The sequence below is a fragment of the Ceratotherium simum genome, chromosome 23, assembly GCF_057802395.1.
Source record: "Ceratotherium simum simum isolate JZ-2026a chromosome 23, ASM5780239v1, whole genome shotgun sequence".
Lineage (NCBI taxonomy): Eukaryota > Metazoa > Chordata > Mammalia > Perissodactyla > Rhinocerotidae > Ceratotherium > Ceratotherium simum.
In genome coordinates this window covers 30611083-30632849 of record NC_141922.1, presented here as the reverse complement: position 1 = coordinate 30632849, position 21767 = coordinate 30611083, and the positions used below count along the sequence as shown (strand labels likewise).

Genomic DNA, 21767 nt, shown 5'->3' with positions numbered 1-21767 from the left:
TCATTCATTCATTTGGTAACAAGTATGAGCTGTTATATATTGAATAAAACAAGATAGTTTGTGGGTGAAATAACAATTTCAAATGATAAACATGAATAATATGGGAGATATGAATGTATTAATAATAATTAATATAAAATTGGAGATTATTTCGAAATAAGAAAATATGAGCCAGGCAAACACTGTGTCTATGTGTGTCACTAAATAGCTGTGATTTCTGGTCTTGACAGATATTCCATGCTGGCCAGGCTTTCCGGTTGGGGCGATATCCAATACATTGGCATCTGCTTGGAGATTTACAGTTTAAGTCTTATGTGAGAGGCTGTGCAATTCACCAAGCCTATAACAGAGCTGTTACCATCCATAACACACATCACCTTCTGGTTGAGAGGAATATTATATACGATATCAAGGGAGGAGCATTTTTTATAGAAGATGGTATTGAACATGGCAATATCCTGCAATATAACTTGGCAGTGTTTGTACAGCAAAGTACTAGTCTTCTGAATGATGATGTGACCCCAGCTGCATTTTGGGTAACCAACCCAAACAACACCATACGACACAATGCAGCTGCTGGTGGCACTCACTTTGGCTTTTGGTACCGAATGAACAACCACCCTGACGGGCCATCCTATGACCGAAACATTTGCCAAAAAAGAGTTCCTCTTGGAGAATTCTTTAACAACACTGTTCATTCTCAAGGTTGGTTTGGAATGTGGATATTTGAAGAATATTTCCCCATGCAAACAGGATCTTGTGCTTCTACAGTGCCAGTGCCTGCGATATTTAATTCACTTACTACTTGGAATTGTCAAAAAGGAGCAGAATGGGTCAATGGAGGTGCCCTTCAGTTCCATAACTTTGTGATGGTGAATAATTATGAGGCTGGAATCGAGACCAAGAGGATCCTGGCTCCTTATGTTGGAGGATGGGGTGAAACCAATGGAGCAGTGATTAAAAATGCCAAAATAGTGGGTCATCTTGATGAATTGGGAATGGGGTCTGCATTTTGCACAACAAGAGGCCTGGTTCTCCCATTTAGTGAAGGCTTGACTGTATCTTCCGTACACTTTATGAACTTTGACCGTCCCAACTGTGTAGCTTTGGGAGTGACATCCATCACTGGAGTTTGTAATGACAGATGTGGAGGTTGGAGTGCAAAATTTGTTGACATCCAGTATTTTCACACACCGAACAAGGCTGGCTTTCGATGGGAACATGAAGTGGTACTGATTGATGTCGATGGTTCACTTACAGGTAACATTATGTTTTAATTTCTAAAAAATACATTGAAAATATGTTTGTGTTGACACAGATGTTAGAATTGTCAAAGCAAACTCACATGAATCACAGGTCTTACCCAGTAGCAAGCTTCACTAATGATTTAGAGATATAGGTCAACACTAGACACAGATGAGACACAGATGAGACTCAGATGAGACTTTGCCGAACTGTCAGAAGCAGCCTACAAATATGTTCTTTTTCTCCTGCATTTGTGGTTTGATTTTGAATTAACAGCAAATTTTGAGTAATATTTATGGAAACATTGATCACAAAAGGAAGCTGTTTGGGTTTGAGAATGCCTCCATTTTATACTCAGTTAATTATACAGATAAGAAACTGTTTATATGACTACCCAAATTTTCCAGTCAGTCATGCCCCATAAATGTATAAATTCCAGGTTTATTTGCATAAGCAATGTAGGCAGACTGGATATATCCTGCTAAAATACTTTAAAGGGAAGTAGTAAGTTACATGCCTATTGTTAACCTTTTTCTTTCCAAAATCGTGCCATTTGCGACAACATGGATGGACCTTGAGGGTATTATGCTATGTGAAATAAGTCAGACAAAGAAAGACAAAAGCATTTGATTTCACTCATATGTGTAAGATAAACAAACGCATAGATAAGGAGAACGGATTAGTGCTTAACAGAGGGGAAGGGGGTGGGAGGAGGGTGTTAAGGGGTAAAGGGGCATACGTGTATGGCAATGGATAAAAACTAGACTATTGGTGGTGAACACAATGTAGTCTATACAGCAACTGAAATATAATAATGCACACCTGAAGTTTACACAATATTATAAGCCAATGTGACCTCAATAAAATAATTTAAAAAAAGGAAAAATAAATAAATTCTAAATTTGGGATTAGTTCAAAGAATACCTTAACTCTAGTACAAAATTCAACAATACTTGGTAGGTTAAACTTTTTTTTACCATTTCAAATTCAGAGTATATCACATTTTCTGTAAATATTCATAGTGTCTAGAATTTAGTGTCTTTACAAATTTTTAATGATAAAAACTTGTCTAAATAAGATAGCAAGTGTGTGTGTATGTGTGAGAGAGATTCTGCATAATACTTTATAAGAGAGAGACAATTTACAATTAAACTTACAGATATTAACAATTTACTTTTGAAAGTCACTTTGAAAGATGGAAGAAGTATTCATCTCAATATTTAAACAAACTGAGTTCTCAACTATAGCTGTTAACTTCTGTCTCTTATTCTAATTGTGGCTCTAAGAGGGAGAACATTTGGATGGCTCTAATATGCAAAATTGTGTAGCCTTTATAAGTTTACTTAATTCAGCTTAGATTTTTAATGTGAGGTGGCAGTCCATCAGTTATGAGTACAGGCTCTGTGGTCAGACTGCCTGGATTTGAATCCTTCCGTGTATCCTTGACCACGTTACTTACCCATTCCCATCCTCTACTTTGGCTCTCATGGGTGCTTCAGACCCCATGTTTCAGCTACATCCACAATAAGCTCCCTGACCAAAGAGTCCACTGCAAAGTCTCTGTGTGAGGTCCAGTTGCCCCATGCCAAAAAAAATTACCAAGACTTTTAGATTTTATTAGTGGTACTAGGGGTCACAGTACCTGTATGTTGTAGAGTTCGGTGTTTTAGTTTTCTAACATGAAATAGAAAACATGCTGTTTGTGTTCGTGTCCTAGGTCACAAAGGACACACCGTCATTCCACACAGCTCACTGCTGGACCCTTCTCACTGCACTCAAGAAGCCGAGTGGAGCCTTGGGTTCCCCGGGTCTGTCTGTGACGCCTCGGTCAGCTTCCACCGTTTAGCATTCAACAAGCCTTCTCCAGTGTCTCTGCTTGAAAAGGATGTGGTTCTCTCAGACTCTTTTGGTAAGTGGAATATAATAGTTTATACCACTAATTTAAATATGTTTTCCTCAGTTTTCATCATCATCTTCATGAGTTGTCACTCGCTGTTTAGAACATTGGAAAAAGCATAATATTTATATCAGTCAGAAGATAGGCAGAGGGCCGGCCCTGTGGCTTAACGGTTGGGTGCACGCACTCCGCTGCTGGCAGCCCGGGTTCGGATCCCGGGTGCGCACCAACGCACCGCTTCTCCGGCCATGATGGGGCCGCGTCCCACATGCAGCAACTGGAAGGATGTGCAATTATGACATACGACTATCTACTGGGGCTTTGGGGAAAAAAAAGGAGGAGGATTGGCAATAGATGTTAGCTCAGAGCCGGTCTTCCTCAGCAAAAAGAGGAGGATTAGCATGGATGTTAGCTCAGGGCTGATCTTCCTCACAAAAAAAAAAAAAGAAGGTAGGCAGGAAACAAATAACACTCCCAAAAGGGGCATGTGAGGAGTACTGAATAAAGGCATGGACCAGCATGATATTCTGCCGATTAAGGAACCTCCAGCCAACTCTCATACACTGCTGGTGGGAGTGCAAACTGGTGCAGCCACTATGGAAAACAGTATGGAGATTCCTCAAAAAATCAAGGATAGAACTACCATATGATCCAGCTATTCCACTGTTGGGTATTTATCCAAAGAACTTGAAAACACCAATTTGCAAAGGTACATGCACCCCTGTGTTCATTGCAGCCTTATTCACAATAGCCAAGACTTGGAAGCAACCTAAGTGCCCATCAAGGGACGAATGGATAAAGAAGCTGTGGTATATATACACAATGGAATACTACTCAGCCATAAGAAACGACGAAATCCAGCCATTTGTGACAACATGGATGGACATTGAGGGTATAATGCAAAGTGAAATAAGTCAGAGGGAGAAGGCCAAATACCGTATGATTTCCTTCATTAAGTAGTAGATAATAACAACAATAAACAAACACATAGGGACAGAGATTGGATTGGTGGTTACCAGAGGGGAAGGGGGGAGGGTGGAGGGTGAAAGGGATAATTCGGTACATGTGCGTGGAAAAAAAAAATAAATAAAAAAAATAAAAAAATAAAAAAAAAAGGAACCTCCAGCCAATATTATAATAGAAAGCAAAAAAGTTGACATAGCCCTTGGAGCAAGACAGTAAAAATATACCATTATTCCTGCCACTGAAGGCAAATGCTTTTGATTATCTTCACTGATTGAAATGGGATGGGGGGAGCGTTTGCTAGATCACTAGCTGCACACTAGGTGCCAGGGACTGTTGATTTACTGATTTGTTCAGTAAAGATACTGTGCCCAGAACACCAGATGTGCTTGACATCATTACCTTTCGAGATTGCATTAATTTATTGTCATTATTCATGATCCATCTGGCATTTGCACCAGCCAGACAAGTGAGTTAAATGGGGATGTGGTAGGAATCTTGATCCTTGCATCTCTCAGATCCTTCATTGTGGCACTAATTTCTGAATTGTCCCCCTCAAGGATTTGAAATTGCTTTTAGTTTATTATCTTGGTAAGGAGGTGGGGAGGCATGGTTCATAGAGTGTTCGCTCAGTCCTTCCTACCAGATTTTCTGTCACTCCATTAGTTAGGGAACCAATGTGGAAATTCTTCCGGTTACTAAGTATATCTATTCCCATCGTACCTGACCTAGACTACCCTGACTGGCTCAGAGCTGTATATCTATCTCTTTGTGATTCCATCCATCCATCCATCATCTATCTAGGAGTTATTAGTTAAAATATCAATCTACCATTAATCCATTCTCTGTTCTGATGGACTGCAGATTTTGGAAAATAGGAAAAAAATTGATGAATCAAAGATTTGCTAAACAGATCATTATCAAATATGGTTTTCTACATTTTCTGTATAAATATAAATGATGTAGCTTCTTTTTTTTTTTTTTTAAAGATTTTATTTATTTATTTTTCCCCCAAAGCCCCAGTAAATAGTTGTCTGTCATAGCTGCACATTCTTCTAGTTGCTGTATGTGGGACGTGGCCTCAGCATGGCCGGAGGAGCGGTGCGTCGGTGCGCACCCGGGATCCGAACCCGGGCCGCCGGTAGCAGAGCGCGCGCACCCAACCGCTAAGCCACGGGGCCGGCCCTGTAAATGATGTAGCTTCTTGATGACACTGTAAAACTGTAATCATTAAGGTCTAATTTAAGCATATAATAAGGAACCAAAAGTATAGAAAAGATTTTATTGACAGAATCTAAGGGCACTTATTTCTCCTGGTATAATGTCAACATTAACCATTTTTCTTCAGTATATTACAAATACTTTCCTAACGTTACTTAAAAATGCTATCAGCATTTCCAAATTTCCACGTTTAATGATATTTCAAGGTAGAAATTTGCAGTTTGAAACTAGAATCATGTGTCTCAATATAAATGAATTTTGAAAATTTGTAGCATGATTATACCATTCACACTCTAGCTGCTAAAGTTACCTGTGTCAAATCCATCGGGACATCCTGGAATTTTGTTATTCCACTGCATGTTATTAGATCCTCTTATTAAAATATTTCTGGCAAGAATTTCAACTTCTGCCCTACAACAGAGTTCTATATCTATTTTGGAACTGGAGAAGTAACCATAAGATGAGCCAGTGGCCCCAGTGGACTCGCTGTGAGACTGAGCAAAGACGCAGTTTATCACCTGGCCTTCATAAGCTCCCACTCTGGCTGGTAGACCATGCTAACATGGTGGCATTTAGGGCATTTGAGGATTAGTATCAGTTCAGAGCCAGGATCTAACAACTCTCAGAAGGTCTGGATAGTTTCCTCTCCCTAGTATACAGTAGCCTGATAAATGGCCACAGATTCCTCCCACTCAGTGGAGGGGCTCCCAGTCTGTGAATTGGCTAAGACCTAGGAAATAGGTAAGAAGCAGTGAATTTCCACTTGGATAACTTGAGTTAGATTTCTGTCCCCTAAGACATATAATTTTTCTTCCTACATATGCCAAGCATCACCTTAGTGTGCTCCCTACCTATTTCATTTTTAGGAACTCCAAGATCAGTCAGCTATCACCAGAGATTCCTGCAGATCGGAACACTCAAGTTATTCCTCTGGCCAATAGTTATTGTGTTACTTAAAGCTACCTTTATATCTGATGGCTAAGTGCCACTTCCTGCCTCTTTTGGATCCCATTATTCCTACTGAGATTGGGGAATCCATTTGCATTGCAGCATCCTCCACCAGCATCTTGAGCATCCAGAAAACAGCCACCATGCAGCTCTTTAAAGGGCTGGTAGGAGAAAGGTGCTGTTACCACCACTAGGCCTGAAGAGGTGAGGGGAAGGAGCCGTTACATGAACCCAGAGACAGAGAGAGCTGTGTGAAGTGGGCTCTCTGACAGACACCATGCCCTTTGGTTGAGAGATGCAGGGGCCCACCGGGAACCCCCTACCTCTCCACAGGGACAGTCAGGGGCATAAGTACCTCTTCTTCACCTTCCTCCTTCTTTCTCTTCACCTTCTTGTACTTCCCACTGTCCAAACCCAAGGACAATGGTGGACAGCGGATCTGCAGGGGAAACAGTAAGTGTGCAGCACTACTTCTGTCGTTTATGATGATGACAAGTCACTAGGTTTAATTTTAAAACATTCTTACTAGGGTTTTTTCCTCCTATGAATTGAAAGGGTCATATACCTACTGTCTGAATCATAGTTATACCCTCCACCTCAGTGGCTTAATGACATGAACCCAGAAGCCATTCCTTTTCTTCTGATAATTAGACATCCACAATGGAGTGACATTAAACTTTTAGAGACTATAGTTCAATAAACAATATTTTAAGCAAAGTATCTATGAATGTTTTCTTCCAATTAAAAACTCACAGGCTGAACCAAAACATCAAAAGCAAATGAAGTTATTTTATCTGGTGAGATATTACTTTAGTGTTTCCATTACTGTGTCATGAAATAGTTACTTGCGATAAAACTTTTAATCATTTCCCTGAGTACTTTATGGCATAGCTATGAGTAGACTGAACATAGGCATTTTATAAAACATAGTTTAAGATTGTTTTACAGAGAACTCAGAGATATGTAACCTTCCTAAGTAAATTATTTTAAATATACAACATAACAAAGTATATATACCTTTAATTACTAATTACTAAAGCAGTAATATTTAAACATTTCAAGTCTCTAGTTTGCTTTTTTGGTGGTGTTGGTGGTGGTGATTTTAGGGAGGAGTTTTGTTTGTGTTTTTGCTTTTTGGTTTAAGTCTAGTATTTCTGAATTTATGAGATTGTAGCTTTCTTGTGAAGTCTCTTTTCCCTTTGGCCTACTCCCTTCAAGAATTAAGATTTTTGTTTAATTACTAAGCTGTGAACACCTTGAGGGCAAGATCTAGAAACTTGTCTTTCTGTCACCCACAAAACTCAACACAGGACGCTGCAAATAGCAGGGACTCAGTAAGTACTGAATTACAACGAAATTGGTTGCAGTACTCAGACTAAATTGCAGAGTAGAGAAAACGTCATGCCAGGCACTTTGCTTTTTAATGTGACATAAAAAATAAATCAACTTTCAATAGGCAAATTTGACTACTTTTATTTTATCTCCATTAAAGTCAAATAAAATGATTTACTACTAAAAATTGAAAACAGAAAAAGAGATCGTTTGCTTTGATTTATGTGTACACTAAATGAATCAAAGTTCATCAAGTATACTAGATCAGTGGGAAATAAGGTTTGGTATAACTTTACATGTATCTTTATATATCTTTATCAAAGCATCTCACACATGATGATGTTTCTTTATGTAAATATGTGTATAAAGTTAGACTCAGACCAGATAGAAAATTAATTTGAGATACGTACTCTTAATGATACTATTTTTTAAAAAGATCAACTTCAAAGAATTTATGTTTCAGTCCAAGATGCTTAAAATCAACATACTGAAAATGACTGCGGCTGAAAAAAAATTAAGAAAAACACAAATAACTACGAAAATGAAAGTTACTTATGAAACTGAATTATCAAGAAATGTCAGGTTGAAGTATAATTCCGTGCATCAGCAAACTTCAGTGGGCTTTGAGTCTGGCAAATATAGGAGGAAATTCTAGAGATCTGGGGTGATTTAATTAGCTCTTACATATGTCAGCTATTGCTTCACCACAGACTGTCCCCAAACTCAACAGCTTAAACCTACAGTCATTTTTATTTTCACTCACGTGTCTGAGGGCTGGGTTGGTTGGTTGGCTGGGCTCAGCCGGGAGGCTGTGTTTCAAAGTGAAGATCCAGTGGGCTTTCCTCCTCAAGGGTTGAATTCAGGTTGCTCCGCGCGTGCTCGTCCCAGGGCTCCGGCTGAAGGGAGAGTAGCTACCTGGGGACCCTCTTCTCATTACCATGGCAGAGGCTCAAGATGGCAAGTCTCACCCAGCAAGCACTTTTCAAGTCTTTGTGAGTGTCACTTCTGCTAATATCCCACGAGCCAAAGACAACATCAACAGGGCAGGGGAGTCTAGTCTGCCCTCAAGGAGGGAAGAGGAGTGGATATTTGCTGAATAATCCACATTATCATAGTTGTTTTCATACATTGCAAGTCTTTGGAGACTATAAATTTTTAGCATCTCTGCTCATGGCCCTTTTAAAACTCATACTAATTCATAAGCCTAATAATTAATGAATTTGTTCTCCTTTGGTATTGGAATTTATTATCCCCAAAAGGAAAAGCATGACAGTTTATTTTATAATCTTGCTTCTAGCTTCTTCCTCCTAAATTTGTAAGGGAAGAGGTTGCAAATTTAACATAAAGTTCAATCAGAGATGAAGAGAGAGAAGGGAGAGGAAAAAAATAGAATATGGCAAAAATCGCAGATCTTTTCTTTATATTCTAAGAGATCTTTTCAAATCTTCTGCTGAAGTTGTCAGGCACTTTCTTATGACCAAAGCTTTACTAAATTATATAGTTTTTCCCATAACAGGTAGTTCAGGTTCCAAGTTTGTCACTCACAAAATTTAGGGTATCATGGCCACTATTAGCAGTAGGACTAGTTGTAACCTAGTTTCTTCAGAGCTCTAAATCAAAACTTTCCATTAGTACTTGTTACGTGGATTATAACTCAACAAATATAGGAGAATCTAATAAAAAATCAGAACTTATGTTTGCATACACTGCAAATCAAGGAGTCTGAAGAATTAAGTTCTTAAAAGAATAGAAATGGAACTATATTTTAGATCAATGATGTTTAAAGAATTGTATGAACATATTTAAGCACTCTTGTCGTAGTAGTCGTAATCGTCATCATGTTTCAATTTTATCTTTCCCTAAGGAATAAGGGCTCCATCTCAATTCAAAATTCCAAGTGAGAAAGCATTTTTTGTCTCATTTAAGTGTAATATTAACCAGTGAGGCCTTCAGTTCAACAAAGACATTTAGAACATAAGTAATGAAATGCTATACTGACCTATTTAGAGACTTCTGTAGACTAGACTAATGTTTTACGTTGCACTTGTTCATAAAAGGAGGAATTTTCTAGAGGTAGAAATTAGTATTATTTGTTTGTTTTATGTTCTCCTATAGGCACAAGCATTGTTCCCTTTCAGAAGAAGCGATTGACTCATATGTCTGGGTGGATGGCTCTGATTCCAAATGCAAAGCACATTAACTGGTATTTTAAAGGTGTAGATCACATAACCAACATATCATATACATCAACATTCTATGGATTTAAGGTAAACAAAAAGCTATAAAATCTATCTTCTACTAATTATGATTGCATATTACTCAAATGAGGGCTACACTCTTGTCCTTACACCAGTTGTTAGGCCCAGAATGCCCTTGCCTCACATATTGACCTGTTAAAGTCCTGCACACCTTTCATGACCCACCCCTAAATCCAAGAAGCAAACCAAAAAAAGGAACCTTGATTAAGAATCAGAAGTAAGCAATCTTTCTGCCGTATTCCCATAGTACTAAGCTTGAGCCCTGTTATTATTACCGTGATAATAACAGATTTATTGTGTGCGTGTGATGTTTCAGGTACCAGTTAAGGGCTTTAGTATTTGTATTATGAAATATATCAAACACAGAAAATAATAGTCCGAGTCCTGTATGCCCACCACCTAGCTCTATCTGAATCTAACATTCTGTGAATATTTACTTTTGATTTTTTTAAAAGTGAACGTTTTAGATGAAGTGGAAGTCCCCTGTATAGCTGGCTTACCCTGATCTCATTCCCCATCCTCCACCTCTAATGGTACCAGTATCCTGAATTGGGTGTTTTCATCCCCTTTCACATTCTTCTACTTATGCTACATATGTGCAGCTAAAAAACAATACCTCACATTGTTTTAAATGTTTTCAAACATTAGAGAAATAAAATATTCTCTAAATACATACATATATATGTGTGTATGTGTATACATAGAGAGAGAGAGAGAGAGATTTTCATTGCCTTAGTGATAGAGTTAGCATTATTGCCATAGACATCTAAAATGTTAATGAACAAAATATAAATGCAAGATGAAAAACAAACTAAAACTAAAACTTAAGTCTTAACATAATATAGGGATTATATGTCATCAAAATTAATGTATATTATGCAGGGTATTAACATATAAAACAAGTCACATATTTTTGCAAACTTTTATAGGAAGAAGACTATGTAATCATATCTCATAACTTCACTCAAAATCCTGATATGTTTAATATTATTGATATAAGGAATGGCTCCTCAAATCCATTGGATTGGAATACTAGCAAGAATGGAGACTGGCACCTTGAAGCAAACACTAGTACTCTGTATTACCTGGGTATGTATTCATTAGGCAGAAGTGATTATTTTATCTAATGCTTTTTCTAAAGCAGGAGAAAAATTCCTTAATGGGCAAATGTGTTGTACAGTACCCTGTATATAGCAGGAGTCAAGAAATGTTTGTTGAATGAAAGGACTGGAGACTAAATTTATGCTGGAAAAGGTCTTGAGTTGAATTAAGAACTTACATTTTACGTTTGGAGATACTACCAACACTCAACGCGTGGCCCCAACATTTCACAAAATTAGAGGAAATGAGTACAATGGAAGCTGTCATACATTTTGTTTCCATTTTTATTATTTAATTATTTTTAGAAAATAAAAATATTTAAGAATAAATTTTAATTGAGTTCTAAAGTATTCATTTTTGTCAAGATATTTTGGTTACGTGCTTCTCAATAAGATGTGCATTTTGTCGGAATTTCTCCATACTTACTCCATACATTTGAATTATGTCAAGTTACTATCTAAAGGATATTTTCAAATTGCCATGATTTTGTTTACATTCAAGAACTTTGATCATCATGTTAATTTAAACTGCTTTTAATTCATTTTCAGTGTCAGGAAGAAATGACCTTCGTCAGAGCCAGCCCGTTTCTGGGACTCTGGATCCTGATGTGAAAGATGTTATTATTAATTTCCAAGCTTACTGCTGCATGCTCCAGGGCTGCTTTCCTGTACATCCCTCATCAAGAAAACCAATTCCCAGGAAGCGACCAGCCACATATAAGTATATAGGCCTTTTGTTTGTTCATGCCCTCAGTAGCTCTTGACATAATCCTTTTCATACGTCACTCCTGGGTGAGAAAGTAATGCACAGTGCATTCCTCCCACACGGGGCCCTGTAGATCACAAAGCACTTCCACACTCCTTGTTTTACTTGAACCTTATACCCCTGATGAGAAAATGGAAAAACCTCACGAAACTTATGTGTGAAAGTTACTGGTAATCTCAGACTTGCAGAATGTTAGATCTGGATTATTAGACCAACTCCCTTATTATACAGACGAGAAAGCTGAAGCCCAGTGACCTTAAGTGAGTTACCTGGTATCACAGAACTTCTTGATGACACACCCATAACAGCACCAGAAACTGTCTCCTCGTTAATCCAGTGCTTTCTTAGCAGGTGGTGTCTCTTTCTCTAGAATAACTGTCTTGGTCAAATCTCATAATAAAACTTATTTAATTTCATTTCAAATATTTGATCTCCTAAATATATGTTAATTCTTCCAGTTAAAAATAATTTTTCTATTGTTGAAGCTTATATAGCCCTTTACCTTTATTTCTTCTGTGAAACATCACTTTCTACCTTGTATTATTGTAATTACCATACATGATGTTGCTAATATATTATGGTACTAGTCTTTAAGACCCTTAAAGGCATGATCCTGATTTGATATAAATTTTTGTCCCTTTGGACAAATAATAATCATAAAAATAATAATGGTGATGATAAGAGCTAACATTTAGTGGGCACTTAAGAGCCCACTACTATACATCAAGTACAAATCAATGTTATTTATTAAGTGAACTACAATTCAAAATATACAGATATTGCAGTGGCTGTTATACATTAAAATAGTAATTGTATTTGTTTATATATTCATTCAACCATTAGAAAATGTTTACTGAGCACTTGCTATACGCCAGGCACTGCACTGTGCTGAGCACTAGGGAGTCGATTGTGAACAACACAGATGTGGTCCCTCATAACACTCACATTCTATCCAAAGAGACAGATGCCAACACAAGCAAACAAACAAACAAAAAAGTAAACAGAAAATAAGTGTGAGTTGTGATTAAAGATTATAAAAGAGGATGAATATAGGGCTGGGATAGAGAACAACATGGCAGGGACCTCCCTTGGGTGGGATGGTTAGGAACAGCCTCCAAGGGAGGGGACATTCCAGCTGAGACACAAAGGATGAGGAAGAGCTGGCCATGTGAAGGGTGGACGAGGAGTGTTCTAGGCCAAGAAAGCAACTTGGGCAGAGGCCCTGATGTGGGAAAGAGTGTCACATGTCCAAGAACTGAGAGAAAATCAATATGGCAGGACCCTGGTGTGCGGGGAAGAGTGGCTTGGAGATGGTGTTGGAAACAGGTGGAAATCAGACCATTCGGGTAATGCAGGCAGTCAGTATTAAGGAATATGGGAAGCCTTTAAATGATGTTCAGCTGAGAAGTGACATACTCCAAACTACATTTTGAAAAGACCACTTGTGCTACACAGTGAGTATTACAGAGAGACAGAGGAGAAAGCTGGGAGGCTCATAAAAAGACTCTAGAGAGCTTCATAAGAGTATGGGTCATCAAGGTTATTGGCCAAAAAGCCCTTATATAGTGTAAGGTAGATAAAATTATTAAATATTTAATTAATATTTATTATGACTCATGTAATAGATTTAGATTGGTCTAGACCAGGATGTGCTAGAGGTATATGTTGATACGCTACATGTATATGTCATAGGATAGGTTTTTTCACCCTACAGTTTTTTTTTTTTAAATAATTTTATTTATTTATTTATTTTTTCCCCCAAAGCCCCAGTAGATAGTTGTATGTCATAGCTGCACGTCCTTCTAGTTGCTGTATGTGGGACGCAGCCTCAGCATGGCCGGAGAAGTGGTGCATTGGTGCGCACCCAGGATCCGAACCCAGGCCGCCAGTAGCGGAGCGCACGCGCTTAACCGCTAAGCCATGGGGCCGACCCTCACCCTACAGTTTGAGTTCTGCTCATTGGATTGGCTATCGTTGGTTGTTAATTTGTATTACGCAGATAGCTATCAGTGAAAGCAAACAGAATCTTGATTCAGAACTGGTACCTCAGGCTTAGAATATAAAGCTCTAGCTACAAAACACACAAATGCTTAGTTTAAGAGGGTTTGGGCTTTATTGATCATAAGAATGGGCAACAAGAAGAAGAATGTATAACATACATAGTAATAGTGATGGTGCTGGTGGGGATAAGAATGAAAGGCTGTTTATCTTGAGAAAAGCCAGATAAAATCAATGATCAAATCTGTACAATGCTGGTCAGCTTATTTAGTTAGATAGATCCAACCCTTAAAAAATCTCCATTGAAATTGCTTCATGAAAAATAATGTATTACTGTGAGTCTAAGTAATCTTTTAACTGCTACCCTCTCTTTTAAACCCATTAGACAAACTTTTTATAACAGAATTTTTGATCAACAGATATCTCAGTAATACAAATATGTAATAAAAATGTACATTTTAACAAACAAACTGTATATGGCCCTTTTGTAGAATTCCAGAATTAGTATCATAGAATTTTTGAAGTTTTTTACCAGGTTAGGAGAGCAACCTCTGTGAACATTTTCCAATGGGAAAATATCATCAACTTTATAATAATATTCATTACAACAATTTGCATTAAAATATAGTTTCTAGGAGTCTGGCCCCCTGGCCTAGTGGTTAAGTTCGGCGCACTCCACTTCAGTGGCCCGAGTTTTGTTCCTGGGCGTGGACCTACACCACTCATCAGCAGCCATGTTGTGGCAGCGACCCACATACAAAATAGAGGAAGATGTTAGCTCAGGGCAAATCTTCCTCAGCAAAAAAAAAGATAGTTTCTAGAAGGCATAGTGATGAAAAGTGAAGAGTCTCTCTCCTCCAGGACACTTTCCATATTTATTTCAATTTAACGTAACCTTCACTCTGGTTACAGACCTGCCATTCCTGCCCCCAGCCCAGGGGCTTAACATCATTGACTGATGCTTGCCAATTCAGAGACCATTCTTCCATCCTTTTCTTCACAGAATCTAGCTGACTATATCTTCCTGTCCCTCTCCCCATGAAATAGCACCATCTGTAGATGTTTAAGTGGACAAAGGATGCATTTCTTTTCACTTTTTTATCATGTGAAATCTTATAAGGCAATTAAATAATTTACATTTTGGACAAAAGTAGGGTATCACAATACGGATTTAGTGGGAGAAAAAGTGATTCAGATTGTGGATGGAAAGGAAGTTTTCTTCAACGGAGAAAAAAACTATATGTAGTTGTGTGTTGAGTATTTTACTAATTGCACGTATTAGCTTGTCTACTTAGTGAAATTATAAACTATCTAATTTGCACTCTGTTATCCCCAAAATATCTGGTATTGTGCCATGCCCTGAGGACGTGATCATTAAATATATAGAGATAATACTTAATGAAACTATTTCTCTTCTCTTTTCAGCTTATGGTCCAATGATTCTTTTTGGCGATCATCTCGAGAAAACAATTATACCATACCTCACCCAGGAGCAAATGTGGTTATTCCTGAAGGTAAACACATAAACATAAAGAAATAAAATGCTTATTTTATTTATCCAACATGAGGATGGATGCCCTAGCATTCCACTTTTATCCAGCACACCTTGGGGAAACAACAAATGGAGGATTCTATTATTGTGTCCTGGGCACAAGACCCAGCCTTCTGAGTTTTATGTGGATTTAAGCCTGAATATTAAGAATAATAGATTTTCTGGGAGAGACAAGAATCCATCATTGTCTGGAAAAAGGGTCACAAACTTCAAAACCAGGACTCACTGATAAGTTGTCAATGTTTTATGTATAGGCTATAGTCTATGGATTACATTTCTTATATTGAAGTATTGTTTTATAGGAACATGGATTGTAGCAGACACAGATATTCCACCAATGGAAAGGCTCATTATTTGGGGTGTTCTAGAACTGGAAGATAAACGTAATGCGGGAGCTGCAGAGTCTTCTTACAGAAAAGTTGTTTTGAATGCTACCTACATATTCCTGCAGGTAAGAGTGAACGTCTTGTCATTTATACCCTTATTAACCAAATTCTAAAATGTGGGAGACTGACTGAACAAATTGTGAAAAAGCGTGTACAATTGATGTGAATAAAAAACACAGCTGGCTCTAGCCCATGAAATGAGAGCCTCGTGTAAGTCCACTATATTTCCGCTCTCCTGCAAATTGTGGACTAAACATTCCTTAAGGACAATTATTATACTACTATTGAGTGTGAGGTTTGCCCATTTTCAGTCCTACATAGAATATTTGTATTATTATTAAGTAAAGCTAAACTCACAGCTTGCTCTAACAGAATCCTCAGGAGTTCTGGAAAATATTAAAAGAATTGAAGCCTTTTTTTTTTTAAACAAACTATTTTTTAAAATGAATGGATGTAGATGAAAGTATGAAAACAGGATCAGACTAATAAAATGTTTCAGTTGTTTGAAACAATCACCTCATTTTCTGTAAACCTCAGATGTTCTTGAACATGTAACAGTTTGATCAGTTGAATTGCTCTGTCAGTCTTTTATTATTGTTCATTAAAATGAATGGCCTAACCAAAAAGCTATTAAGCACCATTAAAAAATAAAAGTGTGTAGTAGCTTTTCTTTGATAAAACTAAGCCTTTAAGGCTTTAAAGATGTGTGATATTTTGGTTAGATGCCTGAGCTTTGAGGTAAATTAAAGCTACGATCACATCTTTCCCTGATTGTTTGTTAGTTGGACAACCTTGGATAAGTTATTTGACCTCTCTTAGCATCAGTTTTCTCACCTATAAAATGAGAATAATAATACCAATTCATGGGTTTAGTGTAATGGTTAAGTGATATAATATATGTAAAGCCTTACACATTATGCCTGACATAGAATCAGCAAGCATTTAGTAGTAGCTATTCTTATCAACAATGATGGCTCATAATTGGCATAGCTTGCATGTAAGTGTGAAGAGTATATTTTATATATGTCATATTATCCTAAAAAATATGGTGACCTGTCCAAATAGCACTATTTTAGGTCTAGGCAGGTCTCGGTTTTAGGTCCTAGTTCTGACAGTAAGTAGATATGAATTTGACCTGGGAAAGATAATTTATACCGCCTATCCCAAAGTGAATGGGTTAAATTAAGCTTGCTTCCAGTTACAGTACTATTCCTTGTATAACAAAAGTCATTCCTTTTTTCTAGAAGAGGCTGCCAATATCTTCCTAATTCCTTTTTTATGGGGGCTATTTTTTTCTGCTCAGTTTTTAAGTATTCACAATTTTCTGCTTCACTGCAGGGAGGTAGATTAATTGGTGGCTGGGAAGATAACCCTTTTAAAGGAGAATTACAGATTGTTCTTAGAGGAAATCATTCTACTCCAGAATGGGCTCTTCCAGAAGGACCAAATCAAGGATCAAAGGTCTTGGGTATGTGTTTCCAGATGCCAAAAGTGTCATATCAGATTTGAGAATCTATTTTAAGACATATAGCACTAAAGTACTCATCAGTTCATGATGTTATGGTATGAAAAGCTTTACAGACATTTATTAATAGTAAAGGGTTATAAAAGTAGTGAAGATTTTTAAAATTAAATCATATCACATTAAAATAGATATTGATGTGTATATTTTAAACCAAAATGTAATTCTTTGCAAAACTAACATGACAAATCTCTCCATATGTGTATTACTTCTCCAATCTGGTTTTCTTGATAATCTTTTCTTTATATAAGCAATAATACTTTTCATATTTTAGTGCTTTTCTCCTAAAAGCTAACTTTTCTACACAGTATTCCATTTACAGTATTAATAATCTGTGGATCAGTTGACTCTGCTATCAGTTATCCAATCACAACTGTTGCCGAACTTGAACTTCCCTGTTGCATTTGTGTGACTGTACATAATCCTATTTGAGCCTGGAAAGCAAAGGAACTGAGCGAGTTTAATTTGGTCACAGTTAATAACTGCATTTATTAATACTACTTCATTAAAAAGACACATACTAGCATGTGCTGTAGTTGCTACACTATACAATTTCTAAAACAGTGGCAATCAGTAAATAGGGGGATAAAAAATGGCTTGAGATTGAATGTCAGCTCTCCACTGGTAGATGTCCTGAGGCAGACAAATTTTATCTTAAAAAATTTTTGTTTTTATGTGTTTATTTTCTTATTTCAAAAGTAACATTTCAAATACAGAAAAATATCAAGAAAAAATATGAAGAAAAATATACATCTTGCTGATTCTAACCCCCTCTTGAGGAAACTAGCATTAGTTAGCAATTTTTACATGTCTTCCCATGTTTTTTATCTATGACTATATTCATATTACATATATCGATTTGTGGTGGTAGTATTGTGCCTTTTACAAAAACATGGTCAAACTAAATATATTACATGCAATTTTCTTTTCTCAGTAACATATTATGGATATCGTTCTAGATCAATACTTATAGATAACACTCTTCCTTTTTATAGCATATTACTGTACTGTATTATGATATTATAATTTATTCCATCATTCTCTTATTGATGTCCATTTGGATTAATTCTAGTTTTATAATATTTCTAAATATTGTTGTCGTAAGCATCCTCATTCATGTTTCCTTGTGACTGGCTTTATAATTTTATTTATTTTTATTTATTTTTCCCCCAAAGCCCCAGTAGATAGTTGTATGTCATAGTTGCACATTCTTCTAGTTGCTGTATGTGGGACGCGGCCTCAGCATGGCTGGAGAAGCAGCGTGTCTGTGCGCGCCCGGGATCCGAACCCGGGCCGCCTGCATCGGAGCACACGCACTTAACCGCTAAGCCACGGGGCCGGCCCTCCTTGTGACTGGCTTTAATTTCTATGGACAGATTCTGAGAAGTGGGTCAAAGGGTCAAAACCTTCTTATATAGCCCTGAGCAGATAACCCCATTCATTCTAAAATGTCCAATCATTTATTAAAATATATCAGTGAATTGTTTAATTTTATACTGGCACCTAACTCAGTACTGTGTGGTAAATAGGAGTATGTTTTTCTCCTTCAGGGGTGTTTGGTGAGCTGGATCTTCATGGAATTCCACGGTCAATATATAAAACTAAGCTCTCAGAAACTGCAGAGGCAGGTTCCCAAGTCCTGTCTCTGATGGATGCTGTGGATTGGCAGGTAGAGGAAACACCATGTCGTACAAAGTGAATACGCACAGTGGGTCAGCTGACAAAGGTTTCTTCTTGATTCTCAGGGACGTTTATTTTCTTATATGATTAACCAGACGAGAAGTGTGTATTTTGCAATTAGCTTTGCACTCAGAAAGCTGATCCGATAGCAGGCATTTAAAAATTGTGGTCTCAAAGGTCCTTCACTTGAGGATGAAGGATATATAAAGAACGTTATGAATATATTAGTCATGAGAGGAAACTATGCAAGTTTTGGGGTAAAAAATTATTTTTATGTGTGTCTTTCCCACCTTTCAGGAATGTCAAGTGATAGTTAACTGCGTAAAAAAAAAAAAATCTGAGGAAATTTTTTAAAGTGTATTTAAGTATTTTTATTTATTAAGTATTTATTTAAGTATTAAGTATTTCTAAGAACATTGTCCCAACCAGTTTTTAATAAAAATATGAATATATTTGCTTTGATCTGTTTAATTTTTAAAAAGTATATTGCCTGGGATTTTATTTAATGACTGAATTAAATTTAAGGAAATGCTGAGATAATTCAAAATTTAGAATTCTTAATATCAAACATAAGCATATTTATTTTTAAAGAGCTAAATGTATAGTTTGTTCTTTCTGATAATACCATGATTGCTCATCAGATATAAATTAAATTGGAATTATTTAATAGTTATTATTAAGAAATAGAAACCTATTTTAAAAATTGTTCTTGAATTTACCACTTGAATTTTTCTAAGGAGGGAGAAGAGATTGTGATAACAACCACAAGCTATGATTTCCACCAGACAGAAACTAGAAGTATCATTAAAATCCTGCATGATCAGAAAATTCTCATTCTCAATGATACCCTTTCCTACACTCACCTTGGTAAGTTTGTTCTTTAACCAAATAAATATGTAATTAAAATGTCCTGAAATATTCAGATTTTTAGTCTTTCCTTTGTAATTACAATTATTTGATAAAAAATCTCACAAACATTTTTGAGGAGCATTTCACTCAGATTGGTGCTACTATTTATGTGTTGGCTACCAATAGTCCCTGCTGTATGCATTCATTCATTCAGCAAATATTCAGCGAAGACCACTGTATCTAATTCAACGGGGTAAGGCTGGCACTTTTTTTTTTTTAACTTTTTTTTTCTTTTTTGTTTATTGCGATAACATTGGTTTATAACATTGTATAAATTTCAGGTGTACATCATTATACTTCTATTTCTGCATGGATTACATCATGTTCTCATGTTCACCACCCAAATACTAATTACAATCCATCACCACACACATGTGCCTAATTATCCCTTTCGCCCTCCTCCCTCCCCCCTTCCCCTCTGGTAACCACCAGTCCCATCTCTATTTTAAGCCAGCTTCTAGGTGATTCTTATGCACACTAAATTTTGAGAACTCTTGATTCAAGAGCATCTCTGTCTTGGTTTGTTTCATTAGCACCTTCCTCAGCTGTAACGTATTTAGACAAGCTACGGCAAAATGGTAAAACTGTAATTCTCAAGGAAAGAAGGAATTAATCAGAATCATCTAAGATGATCTTGCAGTCATCTTAGATGATTTCTTTAAATCAAAAGGAAAAGGTTTCATTGAAGAATATTTTAATTGTAAAACAAATGATTTTTGAAGTTTGACATTACAGATTCTTTCATTTAAACTACCAAACATTTCTCTCTGTTTGAAATGCACTTGCTTCTCTAGAAGTTTTGAATAAGGTTTCTAGAAATGTAGAATGTAATTTATGTTTTACAAATCATTAAGATATAAATGTACAAACTGTGTTTGATATGCTACTACATATTTATAAAGAATTGTGGTGGGGGCCAGCCCGGTGGCACAAGCAGTTAAGTGCGCGCGCTCCTCTGCGGCGGCCCGGGGTTCGCTGGTTTGGATCCCGGGCGCTCACCGACGCACCGCTTGTCAGGCCATGCTGTAGCAGGCGTCCCATATAAAGTGGAGGAAGATGGGCATGGATGTTAGCCCAGGGCCAATCTTCCTCAGCAAATTAAAAAAAGAGAGAGAGAGAGAAGGATTGGCAGATGTTAGCTCAGGGCTGATCTTCCTCACAAAAAAAAAAAAGAAGAAGAAGAATTGTGGTAGACACAAAATATGCCACAGGAGATGTGGAACAAACCAAGGTTTAGGGTCAGGAGAGATAATATCTGTGTGTCGCTGATTCTCCACATGGCCTTGGGCAAATTCTTTTACTTCCCTACCTCATTTCCTCATCTATTAAAATTACAATAATCTTCTCAAGTTGCCTTGTAACAGTATTTGGGGGTATAATTTGAAGTGATTGCAAACTACCTATGAAGCAATAACTTCATAATTGCTGATTATAAAAATCTGGTGTAAATAGAAGAAATACTTTTGATTATATTTGTTTCATAAATAAGAAAGTATCATAATTTCAGTCTGCCATCTTTGTATGTTTAAGCATGCAACTCTAATCAGTACATGCATTCGTGTTGACTTTTGATATATTAGAAAGTTATGTGGCCTATGAACTGCAAAGAAACTAATGAGGACAGGTATTTCTCAGCATTGGTAATAATCCAGCTGTCTTTCTTTGCAGCTGGAAGATACCATGTTCCTGGAACCAGTCAGAGCTACACATTAGCAGCTGATGTTGGGATACTGAGTAGGAACATCAAAATACTTGGCGAAGATTATCCAGGTTGGTTCGAGGAATCTTTTGGTGCACGTGTCCTGGTCAGCTCATTCACTGAAAATATGATGACATTTAAAGGTTGGTACAAATTCACTTCATTTTCCTAAATGAAATATAACATGGTGTCTTCTGTGTTATTCAGTTCTTAAATAATTCTCACTTCCTTATAAGGTCACACGTGTTAGAAAACAAAATTCAACTGAGTAAATTTTAAAGATCATATTGG

General features: G+C 36.9%; 1 protein-coding gene across 1 annotated transcript in view; it reads left to right on the top strand.

Moving 5' to 3' along the window:
• Window positions 1-21767, top strand: part of PKHD1L1 (PKHD1 like 1) — a 152328-nt gene that overhangs the window by 87860 nt on the left and 42701 nt on the right. The window contains 11 exon segments of the mRNA XM_087447119.1: window positions 231-1260; window positions 2963-3154; window positions 9722-9873; window positions 10794-10953; window positions 11514-11685; window positions 15154-15242; window positions 15583-15731; window positions 17005-17134; window positions 18739-18857; window positions 19606-19735; window positions 21446-21619. Coding sequence (XP_087303245.1) covers window positions 231-1260; window positions 2963-3154; window positions 9722-9873; window positions 10794-10953; window positions 11514-11685; window positions 15154-15242; window positions 15583-15731; window positions 17005-17134; window positions 18739-18857; window positions 19606-19735; window positions 21446-21619 — 2497 coding nt within the window.